Here is a 24,068-nt window from a genome sequence, read left to right as displayed (position 1 = left end):
ACAACTACATAATTGTCATTTCTCTCTTCACCTTTTTGAGGCCAATTCAACTCCTTCTTTCCTGTAAAAGAGCCTGGCACCAAGTCTGCTTTGACTTCCCAAGAGTCCAAAATACTATTTATCTTGACCACTCTAGTTGTATATATTTGTTTGTTGGCCTGACTCTCTCATTAGACCATGAACAACTTGTGGGCCGGGAATATGTCACTTCGTTATAGAGAAGCAGCGTGGCTCAGTGGAAAAAGCCCGAGCTTGGGAATCAGAGGTCATAGGTTCGAATCCTGGCTCAGCCACTTGTCAGTTGTGTGACTTTGGGAAGTCACTTAACTTCTCTGTGCCTCAGTGACCTAATCTGTAAAATGGGGATTAACTGTGAGCCTCACGTGGGACAACCTGATTACCCTGTATCTCCCCCAGCACTTAGAACAGTGCTCTGCACATAATAAGTGCTTTACAAATACCGACATTATTCTTTATTCTGTACTTTTCAAGGGGCGGTCTAGTGCCCTGCACCAAATGGGTGCTTCCAAAATGCTGTTCCTCCTGCTCCTCCTGCCCCTCTAAGGACTGGAAAAGAGGAGTCACACTCCCTGGCTCTCCTCTTATGGTCTGCTCCAATTCTACCTTGGGAAATGATGCCAACTTTCGAGAAAAGTGAGGATGGTACCATGGAGTGGGTGGTGAGGCTGGGGAATTTCTCATTAGAGTGGTGGGCCCTGCAAGACCAGCTACAGTTTGCTCCTGATCCCCAGGAGCAGGGTGCAGTCTGGCTTTCCAATGTTCTGACTACTGCAGCCTTGGGCTCCCAGCCCACAGGATTTCCCCTTCCCCCTTCCCAGCCAAGGCCTCCTCAACATCTCTCAGGCAGGTGTGGCCACAGAAGCCAAGCCTGTAGCCCAAATGGGGTGGATGGCTGCAGGGAGAAGATGGGATTTTGCTAGGCCAAGAGATAGATAAAGAGAGAGAGAGAGATTCCTTTTCCTAGTCTGGGAGGCAGCCCAACTGGCCAGCTCCACCATAACCCAGGGAAGGGCCCTGCCTCAGGTCAGGCAACAGAAAGCCTTTATCTCTCTCATCTTCCTTTCCCTTCTCTCCCCAGTCCTATCTTCTTAACCTTTCCATCTTTCTCATCCCTCCTCTCACCTCCCTGCTTTTTCTCCCTCCCCTAGCCTTTTTGCCCTGCTCTTCCTTCGCTCCCCTAACCCAACTCTCCCCCCGTCTTTGGATCTCTCCCTTTATTTTTTGCCCCTCTCCCATGGTTCATTCACTCTCTCTCTCTCTCTCTTTCCCTCACCATCTCTTCCAACCCATGACATTTATGCAGGACACTATACTACTTGCTTTGGAAGATTTAATGGAACAGAGTTAAAAACAATAACTGTGGTATTTGTTAAGCTCTTACTATGTGCCAGGCACTGTACTAAGCACTGGGCACAGCCTTAATATCCATTTTACAGATGAGGGAATTGAAGCCCAGAGGAGTGAAGTGACCTGCCCAAGGTCACACAGAAGACAAGTGGTGGAGCCAGGATTAGAACCTAGGTCCTTCTGACTCCCAGGCCCATGCTCTGTCCACTTAAGTCATGCTGCTTCTAGATGGTAGACGTGATAATAATACTAATAACGATAATGATGATGGCATTTAAGCACTTACTGTGTGCAAAGCACTAAGCGCTGAGGGGGATACAAGGTGATCAGGTTGTCCCACATGGGGCTCACCGACTTAATCCCCATTTTACAGATGAGGTCACTGAGGCCCAGAGAAGTTAAGTGACTTGCCCAAAGTCACACAGCTGACAAGTGATTCTATTTATTTGCTAATGTTTTAATGAGGTGTTCTTCCCCTTGATTCTATTTATTGCCATTGTTCTTGTCTGTCTCCCCTGATTAGACTATAAGCCGGTCAAAGGGCAGGGACTGTCTCTATCTGTTACTGATTTGTAAATTCCAAGCGCTTAGTACAGTGCTCTGCACATAGTAAGCGCTCAATAAATACTATTGAATGAATGAATGAAAGTGGTGGAGCCGGGATTAGAACCCACATCCTCTGACTCCCAAACCCGGGCTCTTGCCACTAAGCCAAGCTGTTTCTCTAATTCCTTGATTAACCTCCCATAGAATTAAATCCATAGTTTGGACCATGAACACAGTAGAGCGCTCTTCACAGGAAAGCTTTCGATAAATATCCCTGATTGACCTTAAATTCCTTATTACTTAAGCACTAACTCTTGCATCTATCTAGACGTGGGCTACTGGCTCCTCAACTGTGTCTCATCCCTTGACAGTGGTATCCTACAAGGTTCTGTTATCGCTCGTCTTCTATTTATTCATTCAGTTGAACTTATGGAGCCCTTACTGTGTGCAGAGCACTGTACTAAGCGCTTGAAATGTACAATTCGGCAACAGATAGAGACAATCCCTGCCCAGTAACGGGCTCACAGTCTAGTCAGGGGAGACAGCACTTACTATGTACCAGGCACTCTACCAAGCTCTGCATGGTTTAGTAGAAAGAACCCGGGCTTGGGAGTCAGAGGTCATGGGTTCTAATCCCAGCTCTGCCACTTGTCAGCTGTGTGACTTTAGGCAAGTCACTTAACTTCTCTGCGCCTTAGTTACCTCATCTGTAAAATGGGGATGAAGATGGAGAGCCCCATGTGGGACAACCTCACTACCTTGTATCTACCCCAGTACCTAGAACAGTGCTTGCCACATAGTAAGCGCTTAACAATACCATCATCATCATCATTATTATTATTATTATTATTTATACAAGCAAATCGGATTGGACGCAGTCCCTGTCCCACATGGGGCTCACAGTCACAATCCCCATTTTACAGGTGAGGGAATTGAGGCCCAGAGAAGTGAAGTGACTCGCCCAGGGTCATCCAGCAGACTGAGCCGGGATTAGTGAAATAATAATGATGGTATTTGTTAAGCGCTTACTATGTGCAAAGCACTAATCTAAGCGCTGGGGTTCATTCAATAGTATTTATTGAGCGCTTACTATGTGGCAGAGTACTAAGTACTTGTACTTAGTACTATGAGCAGAGTACTAAGCGCTTGGAATGTACAAGTCGGCAACAGATAAAGTCCCTGCCCTTTGAGGGGCTTACAGTCTAATCGGGGGAGGCAGGCAGACAAGAACAATGGCAATAAAAAGAGTCAAGGGGAAGAACATCTCATAAAAACAATGGCAAATAAATAGAATCAGGGTGATGTACATCTCATTAAACAAAATAAACAAAATAAATAGGGTGATGAAGATATATACAGCTGAGCGGACGAGTACAGTGCTGAGGGGGTGGGATGGGAGAGGGGGAGGAGGAGAGGGAAAGGGGGGAGAAGAGGGTTTAGCTGCGAAGGGGGTTGATACAAGGTCATCAGATTGTCCCACATGGGGCTCGCAGTCTTCATCCCCATTTTACAGATGAGGTAACTGAGGTACAGAGAAGTGAAGTGACTTGCCCAAAATCACACAGCTGACAAGTGGCAGAGCTGGGATTAGAACCCATGACCTCTGACTCCTAAACCCATGCTCTTGAGAAGCAGCGTGGCTCAGTGGAAAGACCTCGGGCTGGGGAGTCAGAGGTCATGGGTTCTAATCCCAGCTCTGTCACTTGTTAGCTGTGTGACTGTGGGCAATCACTTCACTTCTCTGTACCTCAGTGACCTCATCTGCAAAATGGGGACGAAAACTGTGAGCCTCACGTGGGACAACCTGATCACCCTGTATCTCCCCCAGCGCTTAGAACAGTGCTCCGCACATAGTAAGCGCTTACTCTACCACTTGTCAGCTGTGTGACTGTGGTCAAGTCACTTCACTTCTCTGGGCCTCAGTCACCTCATCTGAAAAATGGGGATGAAGACTGTGAACCTCATGTGGGACAACCTCATTACCCTGTATGTCCCCCAGTGCTTAGAACAGTGTTCTGCACATAGTAAGCGCTTAACAAATACCAACATTATTAACAAATACCCACATTATTATTGAGTGGATTTTCCCGACCCCGTCCGAATAAAATCCATGCCGGGTTTTCCCCTTCCCCAGGAGGACGCATAGTGAGCATCTCCCCGGGCCCCCGCTAAAACCCGGAGAGAGGATCGAGGCCGATCCGAGCATGCGCAGGAGGGAGGCGGCCCCCACCCGCCGAACTGCGGGCCTGGAACGACGGGCGTTGGCCCCGCCCCCTGACTGAGCATGCGCGCTAGGGTGGGGCCCCTCTCCCCGCCGCGGGCTCGCATGGGCTTCTGGGAGGTGGGAGGGAGGCGTTGGGGCGGGTTCGCAGCGCGACTGAGCATGCGCGGGAGCGGGAAGGGGGCGGGGGGCGGCCTAGTGCGGCTCGGCAGGCGCTGTGGCGGTGGGCGAGCTGAGGTGCGGGGCGGTGCGGGGCGGAGGGCGGCGGGACGGGCGCCACCAGCCCGCAGACACCCTCAGAGACACCCAGAAAGACAGAGGGAGCCCCCCCCCCCCCGGGAGCCCGCTGTGGGCAGGGGTTGCCCTTCTTTAACCATCCACTTGTACTCTCCTAGGCGCTCAGTTCAGTGGCTTAGTGGGAGGCAGACCGATCCCAGGCGCTCAGAACAGTGGCTTAGTGGGAGGCAGACCGATCCCAGGCGCTCAGTACAGTGGCTTAGTGGGTCAGACCAAGCCCAGGCGCTCAGTACAGTGGCTTAGTGGGAGGCAGACTGATCCCAGGCGCTCAGAACAGTGGCTTAGTGGGAGGCAGACCGATCCCAGGCGCTCAGTACAGTGGCTTAGTGGGACAGACCAAGCCCAGGCGCTCAGTACAGTGGCTTTGTGGGAGTCAGACCGATCCCAGGCGCTCAGTTCGGTGGCTTAGTGGGAGGCAGACCGATCCCAGGCACTCAGAACAGTGGCTTAGTGGGAGGCAGACCGATCCCAGGCGCTCAGTACAGTGGCTTAGTGGGACAGACCAAGCCCAGGCGCTCAGTGCGGTGGCTTAGTGGGAGGCAGACCAAGCCCAGGTGCTCAGTACAGTGGCTTAGTGGGAGTCAGACCAATCCCAGGGGCCCAGTACAGTGGCTTAGTGGGAGGCAGACCAATCCCAGGCGCTCGGTACAGTGACTTAGTGGGAGGCAGACCAATCCCAGGTGCTCAGTACAGCAGTTTTGTGGAGTCAGACCAATCCCAGGTGCTCAGTACAGTGGCTTAGTGGGAGTCAGACCAATCCCAGGCGCTCATTACAGCGGCTTAGTGGGAGTCAGACCACCATGTCTGCTCTGTGACCTTGGGCCATGTTGGTATTTGTTAAACACTTAACTATGTGCCAAGCACTATTCTGAGCGCTGGGGGGGAGGGTGATTCAAGAGAAGCAGCGTGGCTCAGTGGCAAGAGCCAGGGCTTGGGAGTCAGATCATGGGTTCTAAACCCGGCTCCTCCGCTTGTCAGCTGTGTGACTTTGGGCAAGTCACTTCACTTCTCTGGGCCTCAGTGAAATGGGGATGAATAATGTTGGTATTTGTTAAGCGCTTACTATGTGCCGAGCACTGTTCTAAGCGCTGGGGTAGACACAGGGGAATCAGGTTGTCCCACATGGGGCTCACAGTCTTAATCCCCATTTTACAGATGAGGTAACTGAGGCACCAAGAAGTTAAGATGAAGACTGCGAGCCCGATGTGGTATAGCCTGATTCACCTTGTATCCCCCAGCACTGGGAACAGTGCTTTGCACATAGTAAGCACTTAACAAATACTATCATCACTATTATCATTATTATCAGGTTGTCCCACGTGGGGCTCTCAGTCTCCATCCCCATTTGACAGATGAGGTCCCTGAGGTGCAGAGAAGTGAAGTGGCTTGCCCAGGGTCACACAGCAGACAAGTGGCAGAGGCGGGATTAGAACCCATGACCTCTGACTCCCAAGCCCGGGCTCTCTTCACTAAGCCACGCTGCTTCTTTGTGCCTCGGTTCCCCCATCTGTAAAATGGGGATGAAGACTGTGAGCCCCAAATGGGACAACCCGATTATTTTGTATCTACCATAGCGCTTAGAATGGTGCTTGGCACATAGTAAGAGCTTAACAAATACCACCATCATAATTATTATTATTATTATTATTATTATTGTTACAGCGCTCTGCACCCAGTAAGCACCATGCCAGAAGCAACATGGTCTAATGGTTAGGGCCCGGGCCTGGGAGTCAGAAGGTCTTGGGTTCTAATCCCGGCTCTGCCACGTGTCTGCTGTGTGACCCTGGGTGAGTCATTTTACTTCTCTGGGCCTCAGTTACCTCATCTGCAGAATGGGGATTAAGACTGTGAGCCCCTCCTGGGACAGGGACTGTGTCCAACCCGATTTGCTTGGATCTACCCCAGTGCTTAGTATGTAGTGCCTCGCACATTCTAAGCGCTTAACAAATACCGTCATTATTAAATGTGATTGAATGATGGACCCCTCCTCTGCCCACAGAGCCCTAAGTGCCCGCAGCCCAGCTTCTTGCTGCCCCCTTGCTCAATCGATTATTGGCATTTATTGAGCGCTTACAGTGTGGAGAGCACTGTACTGAAGTCTTGAGAAAGGACAAGGTAACCGAGTGGTAAACACTCCCACAGAGGGGAAGTTATCAGCTTCCCCCAACTTTGCCTGAGCCCACTTCATTCTGCCCCTGGAGCTTTTTAGCTCTAGAAGGGGCCGTGCCGTTCTGGGGACTATAATAATGAATAATAAATAGTATCTGTTAAGCGTTGGGGTAGATCCAAGATAATACGATCAGAAACAACCCCTGTCCCTTATGGGGTTCACAGATTTAATGGAGCAGGAGAACAGGTTTTTCATCCCCATTTTACAGATGAGAAAACAGAGGCACAGAGAATAATAACTGTGGTATTTGTTAAATGCTATGTGCCAGGCACTGTCCTAAGCACTGGGATAGATAGGAGGTAATGAGGTTGGACACAGCCCCTGTACCACATGGGGCTCCCATTCCTCATCAATCATTCAGTGGTATTTGAACGCTTATTATTTGCAGAGCAGTGTAGTAAGCACTAGGGAAAAGGCAATACGACAGAATTAGCAGACAGGTTCCTTTCCCATAGTGTGTTTATTGTCTAGAGGTCTTAAGTAGGAAGGAGAACAGGTGTTGCAACCCCATCAGTCATTCAGTGGTATTTATTGACCACTTACTTTGTGCAGAACCTTAGGAAAAGCCCAGTTAAGTGACTCGCCCCGGGTCACACAGCAGGCAGTGGAACTGGGATTAAAATTTAGGTCTTTTACTGCCAAACCCATGTTCTTTCTACTAGGCCACACTGCTTCTAAATTTAAGGTAGTTAAAACACCTTGCTGCCTGGCTGGAAATTTACCAGGAGAAGAGATTACTTCACGGCTTGATAACCGCAGGAGAAGAGATTACTTCATGGCTTGATAACCTCTGAAATGATTTCAGAATGAGATCAGCATCTCATTGTACAATCAGATGGAAAACTACCTCTTAGACATGGGAATGTGGAACATCCAAGATTCCCTTAACTTACAAGTTCCATCACTTAATAGTGAAATAATAGTTAAATTATATAGGATGGAAAGGCTATTGGTGGCATGTAGTTCATTTTAAGCTACACTCACATAGGGTTCATTGCCTTAAGATTGAGGATAATTCACGTTTGCTAAATTCTCATTCTCAGATTCATGTCATCTACCAGAGACGGGAGGGTTAGGAGATTCAGGATCCTAAAAAATATCCAGGACTTTTTGTTTGTTTTTGAGATTGCCGTACCGGCCGAGAATGAGTCTTTGTAGACTGTGTCAGTAGGATGAGCTCATACCTTGACATAAAACAAAATCCTTGAGGTGGTGGGGGGAGAATCTTATTTTTGTAGTTCTAATATTAAATTTTCCTTAACAGTTCATTGAAGAATGTTTGTTCCAAGATCTCTAAAAGTCAAGAGGAAAACCGATGATGCCAAAAGTTGTGCAGATAAGAAAATTAAGCCATCGTCGGAAAAATTACCTTTAGAAAAAGATGGAGATGCTCAAAGTGTTTCCTCCGTTGTGCAAGAATCTTTAGGCTCAAAAGACAGTGTTTGTACACCAGGAGGCCAGAGTACGGAATTATGCAGTTTCCCAGCGCCAGATTGCCAGTTGGACGGCGAATCCTTGAAAGACCCAAAGCCCAATACTGGAAAGGACTGCCCTCTTACAGAAGAACCGGTAAAATCCTTTTCCAAAACCCAGCGTTGGGCCGAGCCCGGGGAGCCGGTCTGTGTCGTCTGTGGCCGCTATGGAGAGTATATCTGTGATAAGACAGATGTGGATGTTTGTAGCTTGGAGTGTAAAGCCAAGCACCTTTTGCAAGTTAGAGACAAAGAAGAGGGACTGAAACCTGTCATTTCTGAGCCTCAGCCTCCACTTGATACCCCCTATGTCTATGAAGAGCACTCCTTTATTTTAAACCTACAAGAAGACCAAATTCAAAATCTCAGGCTCCAGCTGGGAATTTCAGTCCAAGGCCAAGGAGTGTCCAGGCCTATTATAGAATTTGAGCACTGTGGCTTTCCTGAGACGTTAAATTGCAATTTGAAGAAATCGGGCTATGAAGTTCCCACTCCTATTCAGATGCAGATGATTCCTGTCGGACTTCTGGGAAGGGATATTGTGGCCAGTGCCGACACGGGATCAGGAAAAACTGTGGCTTTTCTCCTTCCTGTTATCATTCGAGCGCTGGAAGAGGTAATTGAAAGGTCAGCTTGACAGGAAGATGTGAAGAACATGCCCACGCTAGATTCTTGAAAATCATTTACGAGTCATCACATTGAAAAAGATAGGAAATTTGTCTTAGAATTTTTTGTGACCTTTCTAAGTTGGCTGTTTACATAAAATGTGTTTTCTATGATGATGTGAAAAAAATCTGAATTATTCAGTGGATTATTTTGAAGAAAAGATCTGTTGATTATTGATTTTTCTTTGTGGGTATAGAGTGAAGCTAAAATCTTTTTCCCTGTCAGATATTTTTTCTCTCTTAGTCTCCATCAGTGCAAGGATCCTTTTCCCTTAACTGAGCTTTTGTCTTGAAGAAGCATTAATGGAGACGTGGGGTAGAAGAAACGCATTTCGATTTGGAACTGGTTAAATTCTACCTTGTAAATTCCAAAAGCTTCTACAGGTGGTACTTTCAGTAGTTCCTACCTCCTTTCTTTTTATAAAGAGTAAATGATGCTTATTAAGCAAAATGAATGGGTGATATTTCTCGAGCACTTCCTGTATGCAGAGCACTGTACTAACCGCTTGGGAGACTACAGTAAAGTAGACATTATCCCTGCCCTGAAGGAGATTACAGTCTTATGGTGGGAGCCAGATGATCTATTACAGGTAGGGGAAGCAACAGAATATAAGGATGTGTCCTTGAGTCCTGGGGGGGCAGGTCTGAAGTGAGCAGCAGAGTGTTTAGGTAGTGCAAATTTAGATGCAAAGGTGATGCAGAAGGGAGGGAGGATAGGGTGGAGTGATGGAAGTTTAGCCAGGGAAGGCTTCCTGGAAGAGGTAAGATTTTAGTAAGTGTTTGAAGATGGGGAGAGTGGTGGTCTCTTGGAGATGAAGTGGCAGGGAGTTCCAAGAAGTAGGGAGGGTAGGAACAAAATGGGGAGAAAGGCGAGACAGATGAGATCAAGGTGCTGTGTGAATGAGACCTCTAATTGCAGTATCTGGAAGGATGAGAAATTTGAATTTGTAGATCTAAAAGTCACAGTTTATACTTTAGAGGTTTTTTCTCTCTTCCCTTTAGAACAAGACTCCATCTGCGCTTATTCTGACCCCCACAAGAGAACTAGCCATTCAGATAGAAAAACAAGCCAAAGAGCTAATGAGCGGCTTGCCAAACATGAGAACAGTGCTTCTCGTAGGGGGATTGCCGCTGCCTCCACAGCTCTACCGCCTGAAAAAAAGGGTTAAGGTAAGAGTTGCTGGGGAAAGTGCTGGTCACTGCAGTCACATGGATCCCTACTAAGACACTGGTTGAGTCAGGGGGAGCAGGGGAACATTTTGGAGACAGTTTTGCACTTTCAAAGTCTTGGAACCATCTCCAAAGGCAAGGCTGATTTGTCTTTTACGTATAACTTCTTTGGGATGTGACTGAAGTGCTCGGAAAGTTAGTGATTTAATTAATCAGATGTTGAAAGTCTGTCAGAACCAGACTTTTTCATTTGTTTTTTTTTTTCCTAGGAGTATGCTCTTTTGATTTGCTTTTGTTCTCTCTAAGGTTATCCTCGCCACTCCTGGAAGAATCTTGGAAATTATCAAACAAAATGCCGTTGACCTCCAGGGTATAAAGATTGTAGTAGTCGATGAGGTAAGTCGTTGCTGAGAGATATATAGTTGTCAGGTTAGGATTTTAAAAGATGAAAATTTAGGACTTGTCTTTTTTAGGAAATGCATTGATCTGAGAATTATTTCAAGAGTCTGTTAGTTTTTCTTTTGATGCCCGTTGCAACTAAATTTTCAGAGATGACCAAGAATGTCACAACGCCCCAGTCCATTAAGGACAAAGTCTGTGAGTTCTCCTTCATCTCTTGATTAAATGATTCTACCATTATGCAAAATTTAAAGGTAGATCAAATAGTACTTCTCACAGTACTTTAATTTGCTCATCAGTTGCTTTTTTTTTTTTGGTCTTATTCACACCTGCCTCCAGGATTTTTAGAGTGGGAGAACAGAACATTAGTTATTATCGTGAGTGTCGTAACTTCACTGTTGTTAATATTACTATTTTGTATTTGTAAGATGCTTTTATTTCCTGATTATCTCATTTTTCTCTTCGCAACATAGCTAGGGGCAAGTATTGTTTTCCGCTTCAATAGGTAAGGTAGGAAGGCATCTAGTGATTAAGTAATGTGGTCAGGGGCCCAGGGCTGGATTAGTTGAGAATGGTGAAATGAAAGATCTTCCATATTTTGAAGATTTTAGAATCACACTTGAGAAATTTATAGTATTGTGACTAAAAACCAGGTGAAAAGTATAAAATGCATAATTTTTGCTTCAATTTAGGCCGATACCATGCTAAAGATGGGTTTTCAACAACAAGTTCTTGATATTTTGGAAAAAACCCCTGCGGATCGGCAGGCGATATTGGTTTCGGCCACAATTCCAGTTGGCATTGAACAATTGGCAAATCAGCTCCTGCACAATCCTGTAGGAATAACCGTTGGAGAAAAAAACCAACCGTGCTCCAATGTCCGCCAGATCATTTTATGGGTAGAAGAACCATCTAAGAAGAAAAAATTATTTGAGATCTTAAATGTGAGTAGACAATATAAGTTATATAGGGCATCTCAAAAGATTTCCTTCGTAATTTTTCAGAACAGACGTTACCTGGGGCAGCCGTTAAGGATTGCTCTTGCAAGAGAAATGCTTGTTTGAAAAGAAATCATTTTCTTTTTACAAGTGTTAAATGAAGCTACAGCATTCAAGAAACACCTTTATCTAGCTGTCCTAGTACATTAAAAGCATTTCCTACCAGTGGGTAATGAAATGACTATGAGAAGCAGTGTGGCCTAATGGATAAAAGCATGGGCCCAGGAGTCAGTGGACCTGGGTACTAATCCCAATTCTGGCACTTGTTTGCTGTGTGACCTGTCAAGTCCCTCAACTTCTCTGTGCCTCAGTGTTGTCAACTTTAAAATGGGGATTTAATGCCTGTACTTAGACTGTGAGCCCCATAGGGGACAGGGACAGTGTTTGACCTGATCATTTTATATCTGTCTGCTCCAGCACTTAGAACAGTCCTTGACACAGAGTAAGCGCTTAACAAGTACCATAAAAAGTAAATAATTTTAAACTACTGTTCTAACTGGCTGTTTTCATTTTCAGGATAAAAAGCTTTTCAAGCCTCCAGTGTTGGTTTTTGTGGACTGCAAATTAGGCGCAGATCTTCTGAGTGATGCAGTGACTAAAATCACGGGATTGCAAAGCAGATCCATACATTCAGATAAATCCCAAGTGGAAAGAACAAGTATATTGCAGGTTAGTATTTTCACATATTAAGCCCTTTTTCCTAAATATAGTCTGTCTTATTTTCTACATACTTTAATGTGTTTTCTTGTGAACTACATCTTGAGCTCCAAGACTTAGGGATAAATGAAGACAATTGAGTAATTGTTGATCCCGGCGTTCTTCTGAATTTTAAACTCCAGATACAAATCTCATTCTCAGAATGTAAATCTTTTTGAAGGGGATAAGTCTTCAAAGCAAAGCATTAGGCTACGAAGTATATAGACTCCTGTATTTATGTCTAGAGATGATATTCAGGTGCATCCGAGTTTTTCAGTTTGAAGATGACAGTGCCGATGGTGAGACCACATCTGGGAGCGTGAGTGTTTTTGAGAACAAATCTCTTGCAGTCTTGCACCTTTGGTCTGTGAAAGTACAGTAATGTACTTTTATCAGCTCATTCCATTCAGGTGAGCATTGCCTAATTACCGGTAGTTTAGAGAGAGAAAGGTATAACCTCTTGCCAGCTGGATAGGTGAGAGTAAGCAGCGTGGCCTAGTGGAGAGACCATGGGCCTGGAAATCAGAGGACCTGGGTTGTAATCCCACTTGTCTGTTGTGTGTGAAGGGGTCTGGGCCCAGCTGTCAGGCCTCTAGGCCATAAGCTCGTTGTGGGCGGGCAATGTGTTTGTTAGATGGTTGTGCTGTCCTCTCCGAAGCGCTTAGTACGGCGCCGTGCACACGGTAAATGCTCAATAAATACGATTAATTGACTGACTGATCTTGGGCAAGTTGCTTAACTTTTGTGCCTCAGTTACCTCATCTGTAAAGTGGGGATTAAGACTGTGATTCCCCTGTGGGACACAGGACTGTGACCGACCCAATTATCATGCATCTACTCAAGCACTTAGTATGGTGCCTGGCACGTGCTAAGTGCTTAACAAATACCATTAAAAATACATAATATAAATAACACGCAAAACATAGAGGAGGTTCTCGGGTTTACAAGGTACTACAAATGCATTTCTCAATAGAAAGGAAATGCCATAACTCTCTGATCTTCAATATCTCTTTTCTTCTCCGCAAATTGGCAATTTAACCTAATTACCAAAGAAGCTAGATTTATCTCTATGTATATCTCTCTCTATATGTATACATATGTATAGAGAGCAATTTAGTTGAAAACCCTTTTTAACTATGAAGTATATAGATTTTTATATCATAATAATAATAATAATAATGTTGGTATTTGTTAAGCGCTTACTATGTGCCAAGCACTGTTCTAAGCGCTGGGGTAGACACAGGGGAATCAGGTTGTCCCACGTGGGGCTCACAGTCTTAATCCCCATTTTACAGATGAGGGAACTGAGGCACAGAGAAGTTAAGTGACTTGCCCACAGTCACACAGCCGACAAGTGGCAGAGCTGGGATTCGAACTCATGAGCCCTGACTCCAAAGCCCACGCTCTTTCCACTGAGCCACGCTGCTTCTATATATATCATATATATATATGTATAGCTAAGAGATGGAAATAGTTCTTTGCAGTTGAAAAAGTATAATTCTCACCCCTGATGCCTGAACTTAAGTTGAAATTTCACTGGACAGTTTGCTAAGTAGTAATCTTGACTCGTCCCTCTCGTTCACCCCACACATCCTATCCGTTACCAAGACCTGCCGGTTTCACCTCTACAATATCGCCAAGATCCGCCCTTTCCTCTCCACCCAAACGGCTACCTTACTGTTACGGGCTCTCGTTATATCCCGGCTAGACTACTGTGTCAGCCTTCTCTCTGACCTCCCTTCCTCCTCTCTCGCCCCGCTCCGGTCTATTCTTCACTCCGCTGCCCGGCTCATCTTCCTGCAGAAACGATCTAGGCATGTCACTCCCCTTCTTAAACAACTCCAGTGGTTGCCTATCGACCTCCGCTCCAAACAAAAACTCCTCACTCTAGGCTTCGAGGCTCTCCATCACCTTGCCCCTTCCTACCTCTCCTCCCTTCTCTCTTTCTACCGCCCACCCCGCACGCTCCGCTCCTCCGCCGCCCACCTCCTCGCCGTCCCTCGGTCTCGCCTATCCCGCCGTCGACCCCTGGGTCCCGTCCTCCCGCGGTCCTGGAACGCCCTCCCTCCTCACCTCCGCCAAACTGATTCTCTTTCCCTCTTCAAAACCCTACTTAAAAATCACCTCCTCCAAGAGGCGTTCCCAGACTGAGCTCCTCTTCCCCCTCTACTCCCTCTGCCATCCCCCCTTTACCTCTCCGCAGCTAAAGCCTCATTTTCCCCTTTTCCTTCTGCTCCTCCACCTCTCCCTTCCCATCCCCACAGCACTGTACTCGTCCGCTCAACTGTATATATTTTCGTTACCCTATTTATTTTGTTAATGAATTGTACATCGCCTTGATTCTATTTAGTTGCCATCGGTTTTTACGAGATGTTCTTCCCCTCGACTCTGTTTATTGCCATCGTTCTTGTCTGTCCGTCTCCCCCGATTAGACTGTAAGCCCGTCAAACGGCAGGGACTGTCTCTATCTGTTGCCGACTTGTTCATCCCAAGCGCTTAGTACAGTGCTCTGCACATAGTAAGCGCTCAATAAATACTATTAAATACTATTGAATGAATAATAATTGGGCTATTTAAGTGCTTACTATGTCTCAGGCACTATACTAAACACTCAGGTAGATGCAAGATAATCGTATCAGACAGTCTCTGTCTCACATGGGGTTCACAGTCTAAAGAGGAAAGAGAACAGGTATTTAATCAACATTTTACAGATGAGGGAACTGAATTCAGAGAAGTTAACTGACTTGCCCGAGGTCACCAAAGTGGCAGACCCAGGATTATAATAAGAGTAATAATGCATTTGTTAAGCCTTTACTAAGTGTCAAGCACTGTACTAAGCACTGGAGTAGATGCAAGATAACCAGGTCACGGTGGGGCTTACAGTCTAAATAGGAGGCAGAGCAGGTATTGAGTTCCTGTGTTGCAGATTAGTAACTGAGGCACAGAGAAGTTAGGTGACTTGTGTAAGGTCATACAGCAGACAAGTGGCAGAGCCGGGAGTAAAGCCCAGGCCGGTGCTCTTTTCCACTAGGCCATACTCCTTCAGAACCTTTACTGAAATTTTTATTATTGTTATTATTATTATCAGCATGTTAAATAAATAACTGGCCAATCAAAATATCCATAACCAATACCTTTTGATCTCTAATAATACAAACATACTTGGGTTATAAAAATGTGTTTATGAAACTATCCAAAAGGAATATCTTGCATATAGGTGGGTTTGTTTAATTCAGAGAAATAATCAGCCTATTGTGTCAGATTCTGTGTCCTGCCCAGCGCTTACACATTGCTGCCACTCAGCACGTGTTAATAATATAAGGCATAATTTCATCATTTATTTCTTTTTTGTCAGGGGTTGTTTCAAGGAGAGTATGAAGTTGTGGTGAGCACTGGAGTTCTAGGACGAGGACTTGACTTGGTCAACGTGAAACTGGTCGTGAATTTTGATATGCCTTCAAGTATGGATGAATACGTGCACCAGGTAGAATGATTGGACATCCTAGATGTTTGTGAGAATTGTCTTCATTTATGCATCCTTTTTTAAGTTATGTTCTTGTTTTCTCACCCTTCTCCATTTTCCTTTTGCTGTCTAATCAATGCATTTTCCATCCAGGGGAAAATAAGTTCTTATCAATCAATGATGTTTATGGAGCACTGTATTCATTCATTCAGTAGTATTTATTGAGCACTTACTATGTGCAGAGCACTGTACTAAGCGCTTGGAAAGTACAAATCGGTAATAGATAGAGACAGTCCCTGCCCTTTGACGGGCTAACAGTCTAATTGTACTAAGTGCTTGAGAGAGTACAGTATAACAGAGTCGGTAGACACATTCCCTGCCCACAATGCGTTTACAGTCTATAGCTTTCAGTCTTGGTTGACTCACATCTAGTTAACTGATGTTTTCCTTCCCTCATCTCTGTTACAGACCTCTAAGACAGGGCCTCTACTCTTCTGCTTTCACATTCTTTTTGCTCAAATCGTGTAGTTCTTAGGTATCAACATGTATCATCCATTATCATTATCAGCAGGATTTATTGAGCACCCTCTGTGTGCAGAGCAGTGTGTGAGGTGGAGGTTCTTGGAAACATAAAACAAGTAGAAAACGTTTTTCCTACACTTGAGAAGCTTAGTATCTGAATAAGCTTGTAGTGCTGTTCTCTTAATCATATGCCAAAGTAGCCATTTCTGTCTTCAATCTATCTCTGCAGCCCTTAAAGCAGATGCTTCCCTTATAAAATTATTGTAGTTATTTTTGGAGTTTTTTAGTATTATAATATGTATTCAGTGCTTATTGTGCTAAGTAGTGGGGGCTAATAATTCAGTTCATTGAGTCGTATTTATTGAACGATTACAGTGTGCAAAGCACTGTACTAAGCTCTTGGGGGAGTAGTCTATAACAACAGACACATTCCGTGCCCACAATGAGCTTGTAGTCTAGATGGGGAGATGGACATTAATATACGTAAATAAATAAATTAGCAATATATTCAGATACATACAAATGTGCCATACATACAAATGTACCTTGGGGATGGGAGGGAGGATGAATAAAGGGAGCAAGACAGGGCGACACAGAAGGGAGTGGGAGAAGAAGAGAAGAGGACTTAGGGAAGTCTTCTTGGAGGAGATGTGCCTTCAATAAGGTTTTGAAGTTGGGAGAGCAATTATCTGACTGATATGAGATGGGAGGGCATTCCAGGCCAGAGCTAGGATGTTGGCGAGAAGTCGTCGGTGAGATAGACGATTCGAGGTACAATGAGAAGGTTAGTATTAGAGAATGAAGTGTACGTGTCGGGTTGTGGTAGGAGAGTAGTGAGATGAGGTATTAGGGGGCAAGGTGGTTAAGTGCTTTAAAGCCAATGCTGAGGGGTTTCTTTTTGCAGAGGTGGATGGGCAACCACTGGAGTTTCATGAGAAGCAGGGAAACAGGGTCTGAACCTTTCTGAAGGAAAATGATAGGCAGCAGAATGGAGTAAGAACTGCAGTGGGGAGAGACCGGAGGCAGGGAGTTCAGCAAGGAGGCTGCTAACAATAATCAAGGCGAGATGAGATAAGTGCTTGCAATAATGTAGTAGCAGTTTGGATGGAGAGGAAGGGGCAGATTTTAGCGATCTTGTGAAGGTAGAACTGACAGGATTTAGTGTTGACTTGAATTCATGCGTTGAACAAAAGATGATAATGCCAAGGTTATGGGTTTGTGTTACAGGAAGGATGGTGGTGCCGTCAACAGTGATGGGAAAGTGAATGGGAGGGCAGGGTTTTGTTAGGATGATGTTTAGCCATATTAAGTTTGAGGTGACTTGGACATCCAAGTAGAGATGTCTTGAAGGCAGGAGGAAATGCAAGACTGGAGATGTAGATTTGAGTGTCATCGGCATAGAGGTGGTAGTTGAAGCCATGTGAATGAATGAGTTTTCCAAGAGAGTGGGTGTAGTTGGAGAAAAGAGGGGACCCAGAACTGAACTTTGAGGGACACCCATAGTTAGGGGATGGGAGGCAGAGGAGGAGCCTGTGAAAGAGACCGAAAATGAGCAGCCAGAGAGATAGGAGAACCAGGAGAGCACAGTGTCAGTCAGAGGCAGCAGAGGTCGAGGAGGATTGGGATGGATTAGAGCCCATGGGATTTGGCAAGAAAGAGATCATTGGTGATCTTTGAGAGGGTAGATTCTGTGGAGTGAAGGGGATGGAAGCCAGATTGGAGTGGGTCAAAGAATTAGAGGAGGGGAGTTTGAGGCAGCGGGTATAGACAGCACACTCAAGGAGTTTGGAGAGGAGGAAGATGAGGCTATAATTGGAAGGAGCCATGAGGTCAAGGGAGGGGGTTTTTTAAAATGGAGAAACGGGCATATTTAAAATCAGTGGGGAAGAAGCCATCAGATAGTAAACAATTGAAGTGGAGTTAGGGAAAAAGGGAGAATGCAAGTGTTTTGATGAGGTGTGAAGGAATGGGGTCGGATGCGCAGGTGGAGGGGTTGGATTTTGAGAGAAAGCAGGAGATATCCTCTAGAGATACTTCTGGAAAAGATGGGAGAGTTGAAGAAGGGGCAGGAGAGGGGAGGGATTGACTGGAGATTTGTGGAAGATCGTACCTGATCCTGTTAATTTTGTTGAAGTAGGTGGCCAGGTCATTGGAGGCAAGGGATGGGGGCGGCCAGGGGACCGGAGGAGGGAGTTAAATGTCTAGATGCTGCCAGATCAGAGAGCCCCAGGCCCACAGAGGGCTCACCTTCCAAGAGGCAGGGAGGCTATATAATAATAATAACAATAATAATAATAATGGTATTTGTTAAGCGCTTATGTGCCAGGCTCTTTATTTAGCGCTGGGATGGATACAAGTAAATCGAGTTGGACACAGTCCCTGTCCTGAGTAGGGCTCATAGTCTTAATCCCCATTTCACAGATGAGGTGACTGAGGCACAGAGAAGTGAAGTGACCTGCCCAAAGCCACACAAGAGATATGTGGCAGAGCCGGGATTAGAACCCATGACCTTCTGACTCCCAGGCCCGTGCTCTATCCACTATGCCATGCTGCTTCTCCAGTCTGTATTATTCCCATTTTACAGATGAGGAAACTAAATCCAGGGAAGTTTAGTGACGTGCCCATGGTCGCATAGCAAGCAGTCGAATGGCAGAGCTAGGATTAGAACTCAGGTCTCCTGACAGTGTCAGACTTTATCCAATAGGCTTGATCAACCTGATTACTTGATGTCATGTTTCTCTTACTTTATGAGCCCGTTTGCATCACTGTTCTTTATTTCCCTTTGTCAGAGACTCCCTGGGTCATATTTAGATTTTACTCATCCCCTTCTAAGCTAACCATATTCATTTGAGAGAAATGAATTCATATTCATCTAAGAGAAGCAGTGTGGCTCAGCGGAAGGAGCCCGGTCTTGGGAGTCAGAGGTCATGGGTTCTAATACCGACTCCAATGCTTGTCAGCTCTGTGACTTTGGGCAAGTCACTTAACTTCTCTGTGCCTCAGTTACCTCACCTGTAAAATGGGGATTAAGACTGTGAGCCCCACGTGGGACAAACTGATCACTTTGTATCCCCCTCAGCGCATAGTAAGCGCTTTACAAATACCATCATTATTATTATTTAATTCATTGGTAGAATTAAGTGTTGCTAATTCCTAAACCAATTTTTCCCCTCCAAATTTTCAGCATATTTTTTAGCATTCTTCGGCTTGTTTTTTGTTTTAAATGCCACTACCTCTTCAGTTATCAAACTTTCAAATTTATAGTGACTGGTTCCATTATCAATCATTGGTATTTATTGAGTGCTTAATGTGAGCAGTACAGTACTCTGCACACGGTAAGCATTCAGTAAATACCGCTGATTGATAATGAAATCACTCTTCTAAGCACTTGGGAGAGTCCAAGACAAGAGAGTTGGTAGACATGTTCCCTGTCCACAGGGAGCAAGGGGAGGGGAGAGGCAGACATTAAAATCAATTATGGATAAGTACATAAGTGTTGTTGGGCTGAGAGTGGGGCGAATAGCAAGTCCTTAAAGGGTACTGATTCAAATGTATTAGTAATGCAGAAGTGAGAGGGACTAGGGGAAATGAGGGTTTAGTCAGGGAAGATCTCTTGGAGGAGAGGTGATTTTAATAAGACCGTGAAAGTGGAGAGAGTGGTCGTCTCTTCTACATGAAGGAGGAAAGAGTACCAGGTCAGAGGGAAAAAGTGGGTAAGAATTGGTGGCAAGATAAATGAAACTGAGGTACAGTGAGGAGGTTGGCATTAGAGAAGCGAAGCATTTGGGCTGGCCCGCTGTAGGAAATCAGTGAGGTGAGATAGAAGGGGCAAGCAGATTGAGTGCTCTAAAGCCAATGGTAAGGAGTATCTGATACCAAGGAGGATGAGCAATGGTTGGGCAACCACTGGAGGTTCTTGAGGAGTGGAGAGACGTGGACTGAATGGTTTTTTTTTTTTTAGAAAAATGATCCGGCCAGTGGAGTGGAGTCGAGGACTGGAGTGGGGAGAGAGGTCAGAGAAGAAGCTGATGAGTAATCAAGGTGGGGAAGGACAAATGCTTGGATTAGTGTAGTGGCAGTTGGGAAGGAGAGGGAAGAATGGATTTTAGTGATGTTGTTCAGGTAGAACAAGCAGGATTTGATGACAGATGACTTGAAGGTAATGCCAAGGTTATGGGGCTAAAGAGACACGGAGGATAATGGTGTTGTTTAGAGTGATGGAAAAGACGAGGGGAGGACAAGGAGTTCTGTTTTGAACATATTAAGTCTGAGGTGTCGGTAGCCATCCAAGTAGAGTTGTCCTGAAGGGAGGAGGAAATGCGAGACTGCAGAGGAAGGAGGTCAGGGCTGGAGAGGTGGATTTGGGAATCATCTGCATAGAGGTGGTAGTTGAAGTTGTGGGAGTGAATGAGTTCTCCAAGGGAGTCGATGTAGGTGGAGAATAGAAGGGGGCCCAGAGCTGAGCCTTGGGGTTCTCCCACAACTAGTGGATGGGAGGCAGAGGAGGAGCCTGCAAAAGAAACTGAGGATCAGCCAGAAATGTAGGAAGAGAACCAGGAAAGGGCAGTGTCAGTGAAGCCAAGCCTGGATAGTAGTTTTCAGGAGAAGGGACTGGTCCTCGGCGTTTTGACACATCTGTGGAGAGAAGGAGGTGGAAGCCAGGTGGATGGGGCTCAAAGAGAGATTTGGAGGAGAGGAAGTAGAGACAGCAGTGTAGACAACTCAAGGAATTTAGAGGCGTGGTAGGAGGGAGATGGAGCGTTAAATAGGGGAAGTCGTGGGATCAAGGGAGGGAGTTGTTAGGATAGGGGATACATGGGCGTGTTTGAAAGCAGTGGGGAAGAAGCCATTGGAAAGTGGATGGTTGATGGCTCGTGGAGGGAGGGGAAAGACGGGGAAGGCAATTATTGTGATGCGGTGTGGAGGGGTAAGGTTGGAGGCACAGGAGGAGAGGACAGATTTTGAGAGGAGGTGGGAGATCTCCTCTTGGGAGACTTCTGGGAAAGATGGGAAAGTTGAACAAGGGGCGGGAAGAGAGAGAGGGTCTCAAGAGGAGTGGGGGAGATTTTAGGGCGATCATGCCTGATGGTGTCAATTGCATCAATAAAGTATGAGGCTAGGTCATTAGGGGCAAGAGGTGGGGGGTGGCAGGGGGACAGGGTGGTTGAGGAGGGAGTTAAACATTTGCTTATTTTGCATATACCTATTTGGTCATGGGTGCTAATCCCGGCTCTGCCCCTTCTCTGCTGTTGTGACCTTAAGCAAATCACTTCACTTCTCTGGGCCTCAGTTACCTCATCTGTTAAATGGGAATTGAGACTGTGAGCCCCACATGCGACAGGGACCGTATCCAACCCGATCTGCTTGTATCCACCCTGGCGCTTAGTAAAGTGGCTGGCACGTAGTAAACTCTTAACAAATATCTCAATTATTAATAAGCAGACACATTCCTTGCCCACTATGAGTTTACAGACTGAGGGAAGGGGGAATACGGGAGGAGTCCCTCAGGGACAGATGGGCAGCCCACTGGCCCTTCCAGTGGCTCTGGAAATTGAATTTGGCCTCGGCTACTAACCGGAGAGACGTGTGTTGGCTGGCTGCCCTGCCACCTCGCATCTGTTCGCTGGAACTCTGCCGAAGGGACGAACAAGCAGCCCCATTCTCCGGCTCCTCTGGTCCCAGATGAGCCCTGCAGAAGGACTTGTCTATTTATAGGTGCCTGACTTTAGCACCTAGCCAAGTGGGGTCAGACCTCTGGAGACCGGCTCCTCTTTTCAGCGGTGGGGTCTGGACCGGCCACCCAGCCTCGAAAGATTCCCTTAATGCAAGAACCAAAAGAGTCGTGTTACATCACCGCTAAAGGAACCGGACACTCTTTTAAGGTTCCTCTGGTGACTGGCTTGCTGGAAATGCCACAGCTGATATTAGGCAGTTAGCTAGCCCTGTGGCTATGGAGAGGACCAAGCCTAGAAAAAAATCAAACCAGTCCTAAAGAATCTAAGTCAAAGGTAAAAAGAGAATTTAGTAAAAATACGGCCCTAAATTCTGAATTTCTTTAGAGTATTTGGTGCTCTCCAGCTGTATTAATACGCTGACAGTAAGCCAGATTGGTGCATCCAGCAAAAAATATTTTCAGGCTCATAAATAGTTTGAATCTATCTGGAGCTCTGTCGTGTGTGTGTGTGTATGTCAACCTATACGTTTTGTAATTAAGGATCAGAAATGAGCTGAAAATCAAGCATGTTTAACTTTTTATTTTTGGTAGTAGTAATAATATTTATTAAGCACTTAGGTATTTCATCAATATAGGTGCTATAGGTATTTGAAGCAACAACTTGGTTCTTTGTAGACCTTTGTTATAAAATTCAGAGAGCGGTTGGTTTTTTTTCCTTTGGCCCCCTTGTTTTTGAAGTCTCAACTACTCAAAAATAAGCTTATAATGATAAATGGTTTTAAGTTGAAGATATCTAGGCAAATAAGTCCTTAAAATATATTAACACGTAGTTTAATGAGAACAGACATCGCTGTGTTGGTGATCATAGTCCAATTTAGTGGGTTACCCTGCTGAACCCTTATTCCATGTGCTCTAAGTGTAAAATGCCAGCATTTAGAAGTGAAGTGCCCCGTTATCTAAGATTAAAGATTTTTAAATGCTGTAGCAGTTAAAGCCAGCCCTCCATTTAACCAAATTGTTTGTGTTTTAATGATGGTCCTTTCAAGAGTCACTTTTAACCAATTTGCAATGGAAAATAAAATTTTACCTTGAATATTAGTAATATAGATTAAAATTTAAAGTGGTTTCTCTCAAAAGATATTCCTAATTTCTTTTCCAGGTTGGAAGAGCTGGGAGATTGGGTCATAATGGAACTGCCATTACTTTCATCAATAACAACACAAAGAAGCTTTTCTGGGATGTTGTAAAGAGAGTGAAACCAACAGGATCCATTCTTCCTCCCCAGTTACTGAACTCCCCCTATCTTCATGACCAGAAGAGAAAAGAACAGCAGAGAATTAAACAGATTCAGAACACATTTGTAACTGGGGATAATCTAATGGATATTATTAGAAAACATGACAAGAGTAATTCACAAAATTGATTATTACGTGGCGCTATTTTGAATAAAATTTCCGTTGTACTGTTAATGAAAGGATGCTACGTTACTATTATAACACAATTAAATAAACACATCTGTAAGATATATTTTGCAATTGGAAAAGAGTTGAGCACCAGCAGGTCAAACTCATTCCTATGACTGGGTCACTTATGCAGTTAGCATTTGAAATCCCTGCCTATTATTAGTAGCTTAATATGTTCTTATCAAATAGAGTAAGGGGAAATGGGTATCGTTCATCGCCATGTCCTGCACTGAGCTTGGGAGAAAGGTACGAGGTTGTCACGTCCCTGGTCCTCACAGGCTCCCGGCCTGGAAGTCCGGAGGAGACAGAAAACTGGCAACGGAACGACAAAGATGGAAATAACATGATCGAGCGAAACCAGGGAATAAACAGCACAAAGAGGACAAGGAGAAAATCGTGAGGAGTTGTATTGCAGCCCCGCTAAAGGGACCGATTTCAGGCTTCGCCCGGCTTCAGCAGGGCTGTCCCTAAACCAACCGTCATCACAGCCTTCCCGCAACCCAGTGGTTCTTGGCAGGTGTGCCGTCGTTACTGCTGCCGATGTTCCTGTCTGTACAACTCCCCAAGGGGACCGTGTTACTCTGCAGATCCCAAATTAATGTGGAGGTGGGATGTTAGTTCATTGTATTTAATGAGCGTTTACGGTGTGCAGAGCACTGTTCTGAGCGCTTGGAAAGTACAATTCGGCAATAGAGACAATCCTGATGTGTGGGGTTGGGGATTCTAGGTTCTGGTGAAATACCGTTTCTCAGGACTCAAGTGGGAACTCTAAACTGTGAGCTCATTTTGGGCAGGGATTGTCTCTCTTTATTACTGTATTGTACTTTCCCAAGCGCTTAGTACAGTGCTCCACCCTCAGTAAGCACTCAATAAATACGATTGAATGAATGGCTAGGCCCCTGCTGATAATTCCACTATTTGGAGGCTTTAGGAGAATAATGGAT

General features: G+C 45.4%; 1 protein-coding gene across 3 annotated transcripts; it reads left to right on the top strand.

Moving 5' to 3' along the window:
- Positions 1-4,301: 4,301 nt before the first annotated feature.
- DDX59 (DEAD-box helicase 59) lies at positions 4,302-23,186 on the top strand. 3 transcript variants are annotated; one of them, XM_029063963.2, is made up of 9 exons: positions 4,302-4,372; positions 7,867-8,690; positions 9,742-9,909; positions 10,216-10,305; positions 11,001-11,252; positions 11,823-11,975; positions 15,358-15,486; positions 19,949-20,028; positions 22,821-23,018. In XM_029063963.2, exons 2-8 carry the CDS (start codon positions 7,878-7,880, stop codon positions 20,021-20,023), a joined length of 1,680 nt encoding a protein of 559 aa, XP_028919796.1. In that variant the 5' UTR covers positions 4,302-4,372; positions 7,867-7,877; the 3' UTR covers positions 20,024-20,028; positions 22,821-23,018. The 3 variants fall into 3 exon arrangements, with proteins under 3 accessions (XP_028919796.1, XP_028919794.1, XP_028919795.1); XM_029063961.2 differs by lacking the exon at positions 19,949-20,028 and having other exon boundaries at positions 4,304-4,372; positions 22,821-23,186; XM_029063962.1 differs by lacking the exons at positions 4,302-4,372; positions 19,949-20,028 and adding an exon at positions 6,179-6,219 and having other exon boundaries at positions 22,821-23,186.
- The last annotated feature ends 882 nt before the right edge of the window (positions 23,187-24,068 follow it).

This window comes from Ornithorhynchus anatinus, chromosome 4 (assembly GCF_004115215.2).
Source record: "Ornithorhynchus anatinus isolate Pmale09 chromosome 4, mOrnAna1.pri.v4, whole genome shotgun sequence".
Lineage (NCBI taxonomy): Eukaryota > Metazoa > Chordata > Mammalia > Monotremata > Ornithorhynchidae > Ornithorhynchus > Ornithorhynchus anatinus.
Note: the sequence above shows the minus strand (reverse complement) of the source record. Positions and strands in the feature narration are given on the sequence as shown.

Excerpts from the sequence above, each read along its gene's own strand:
- DDX59 (XM_029063961.2), top strand. The coding sequence starts at position 7,878 with ATGTTTGTTCCAAGATCTCTAAAAGTCAAGAGGAAAACCGATGATGCC. Across the intron at positions 9,910-10,215 it reads GCCTGAAAAAAAGGGTTAAG|GTTATCCTCGCCACTCCTGG; the intron begins GTAAGAGTTGCT and ends GTTCTCTCTAAG. Across the intron at positions 11,976-15,357 it reads AAAGAACAAGTATATTGCAG|GGGTTGTTTCAAGGAGAGTA; the intron begins GTTAGTATTTTC and ends CTTTTTTGTCAG.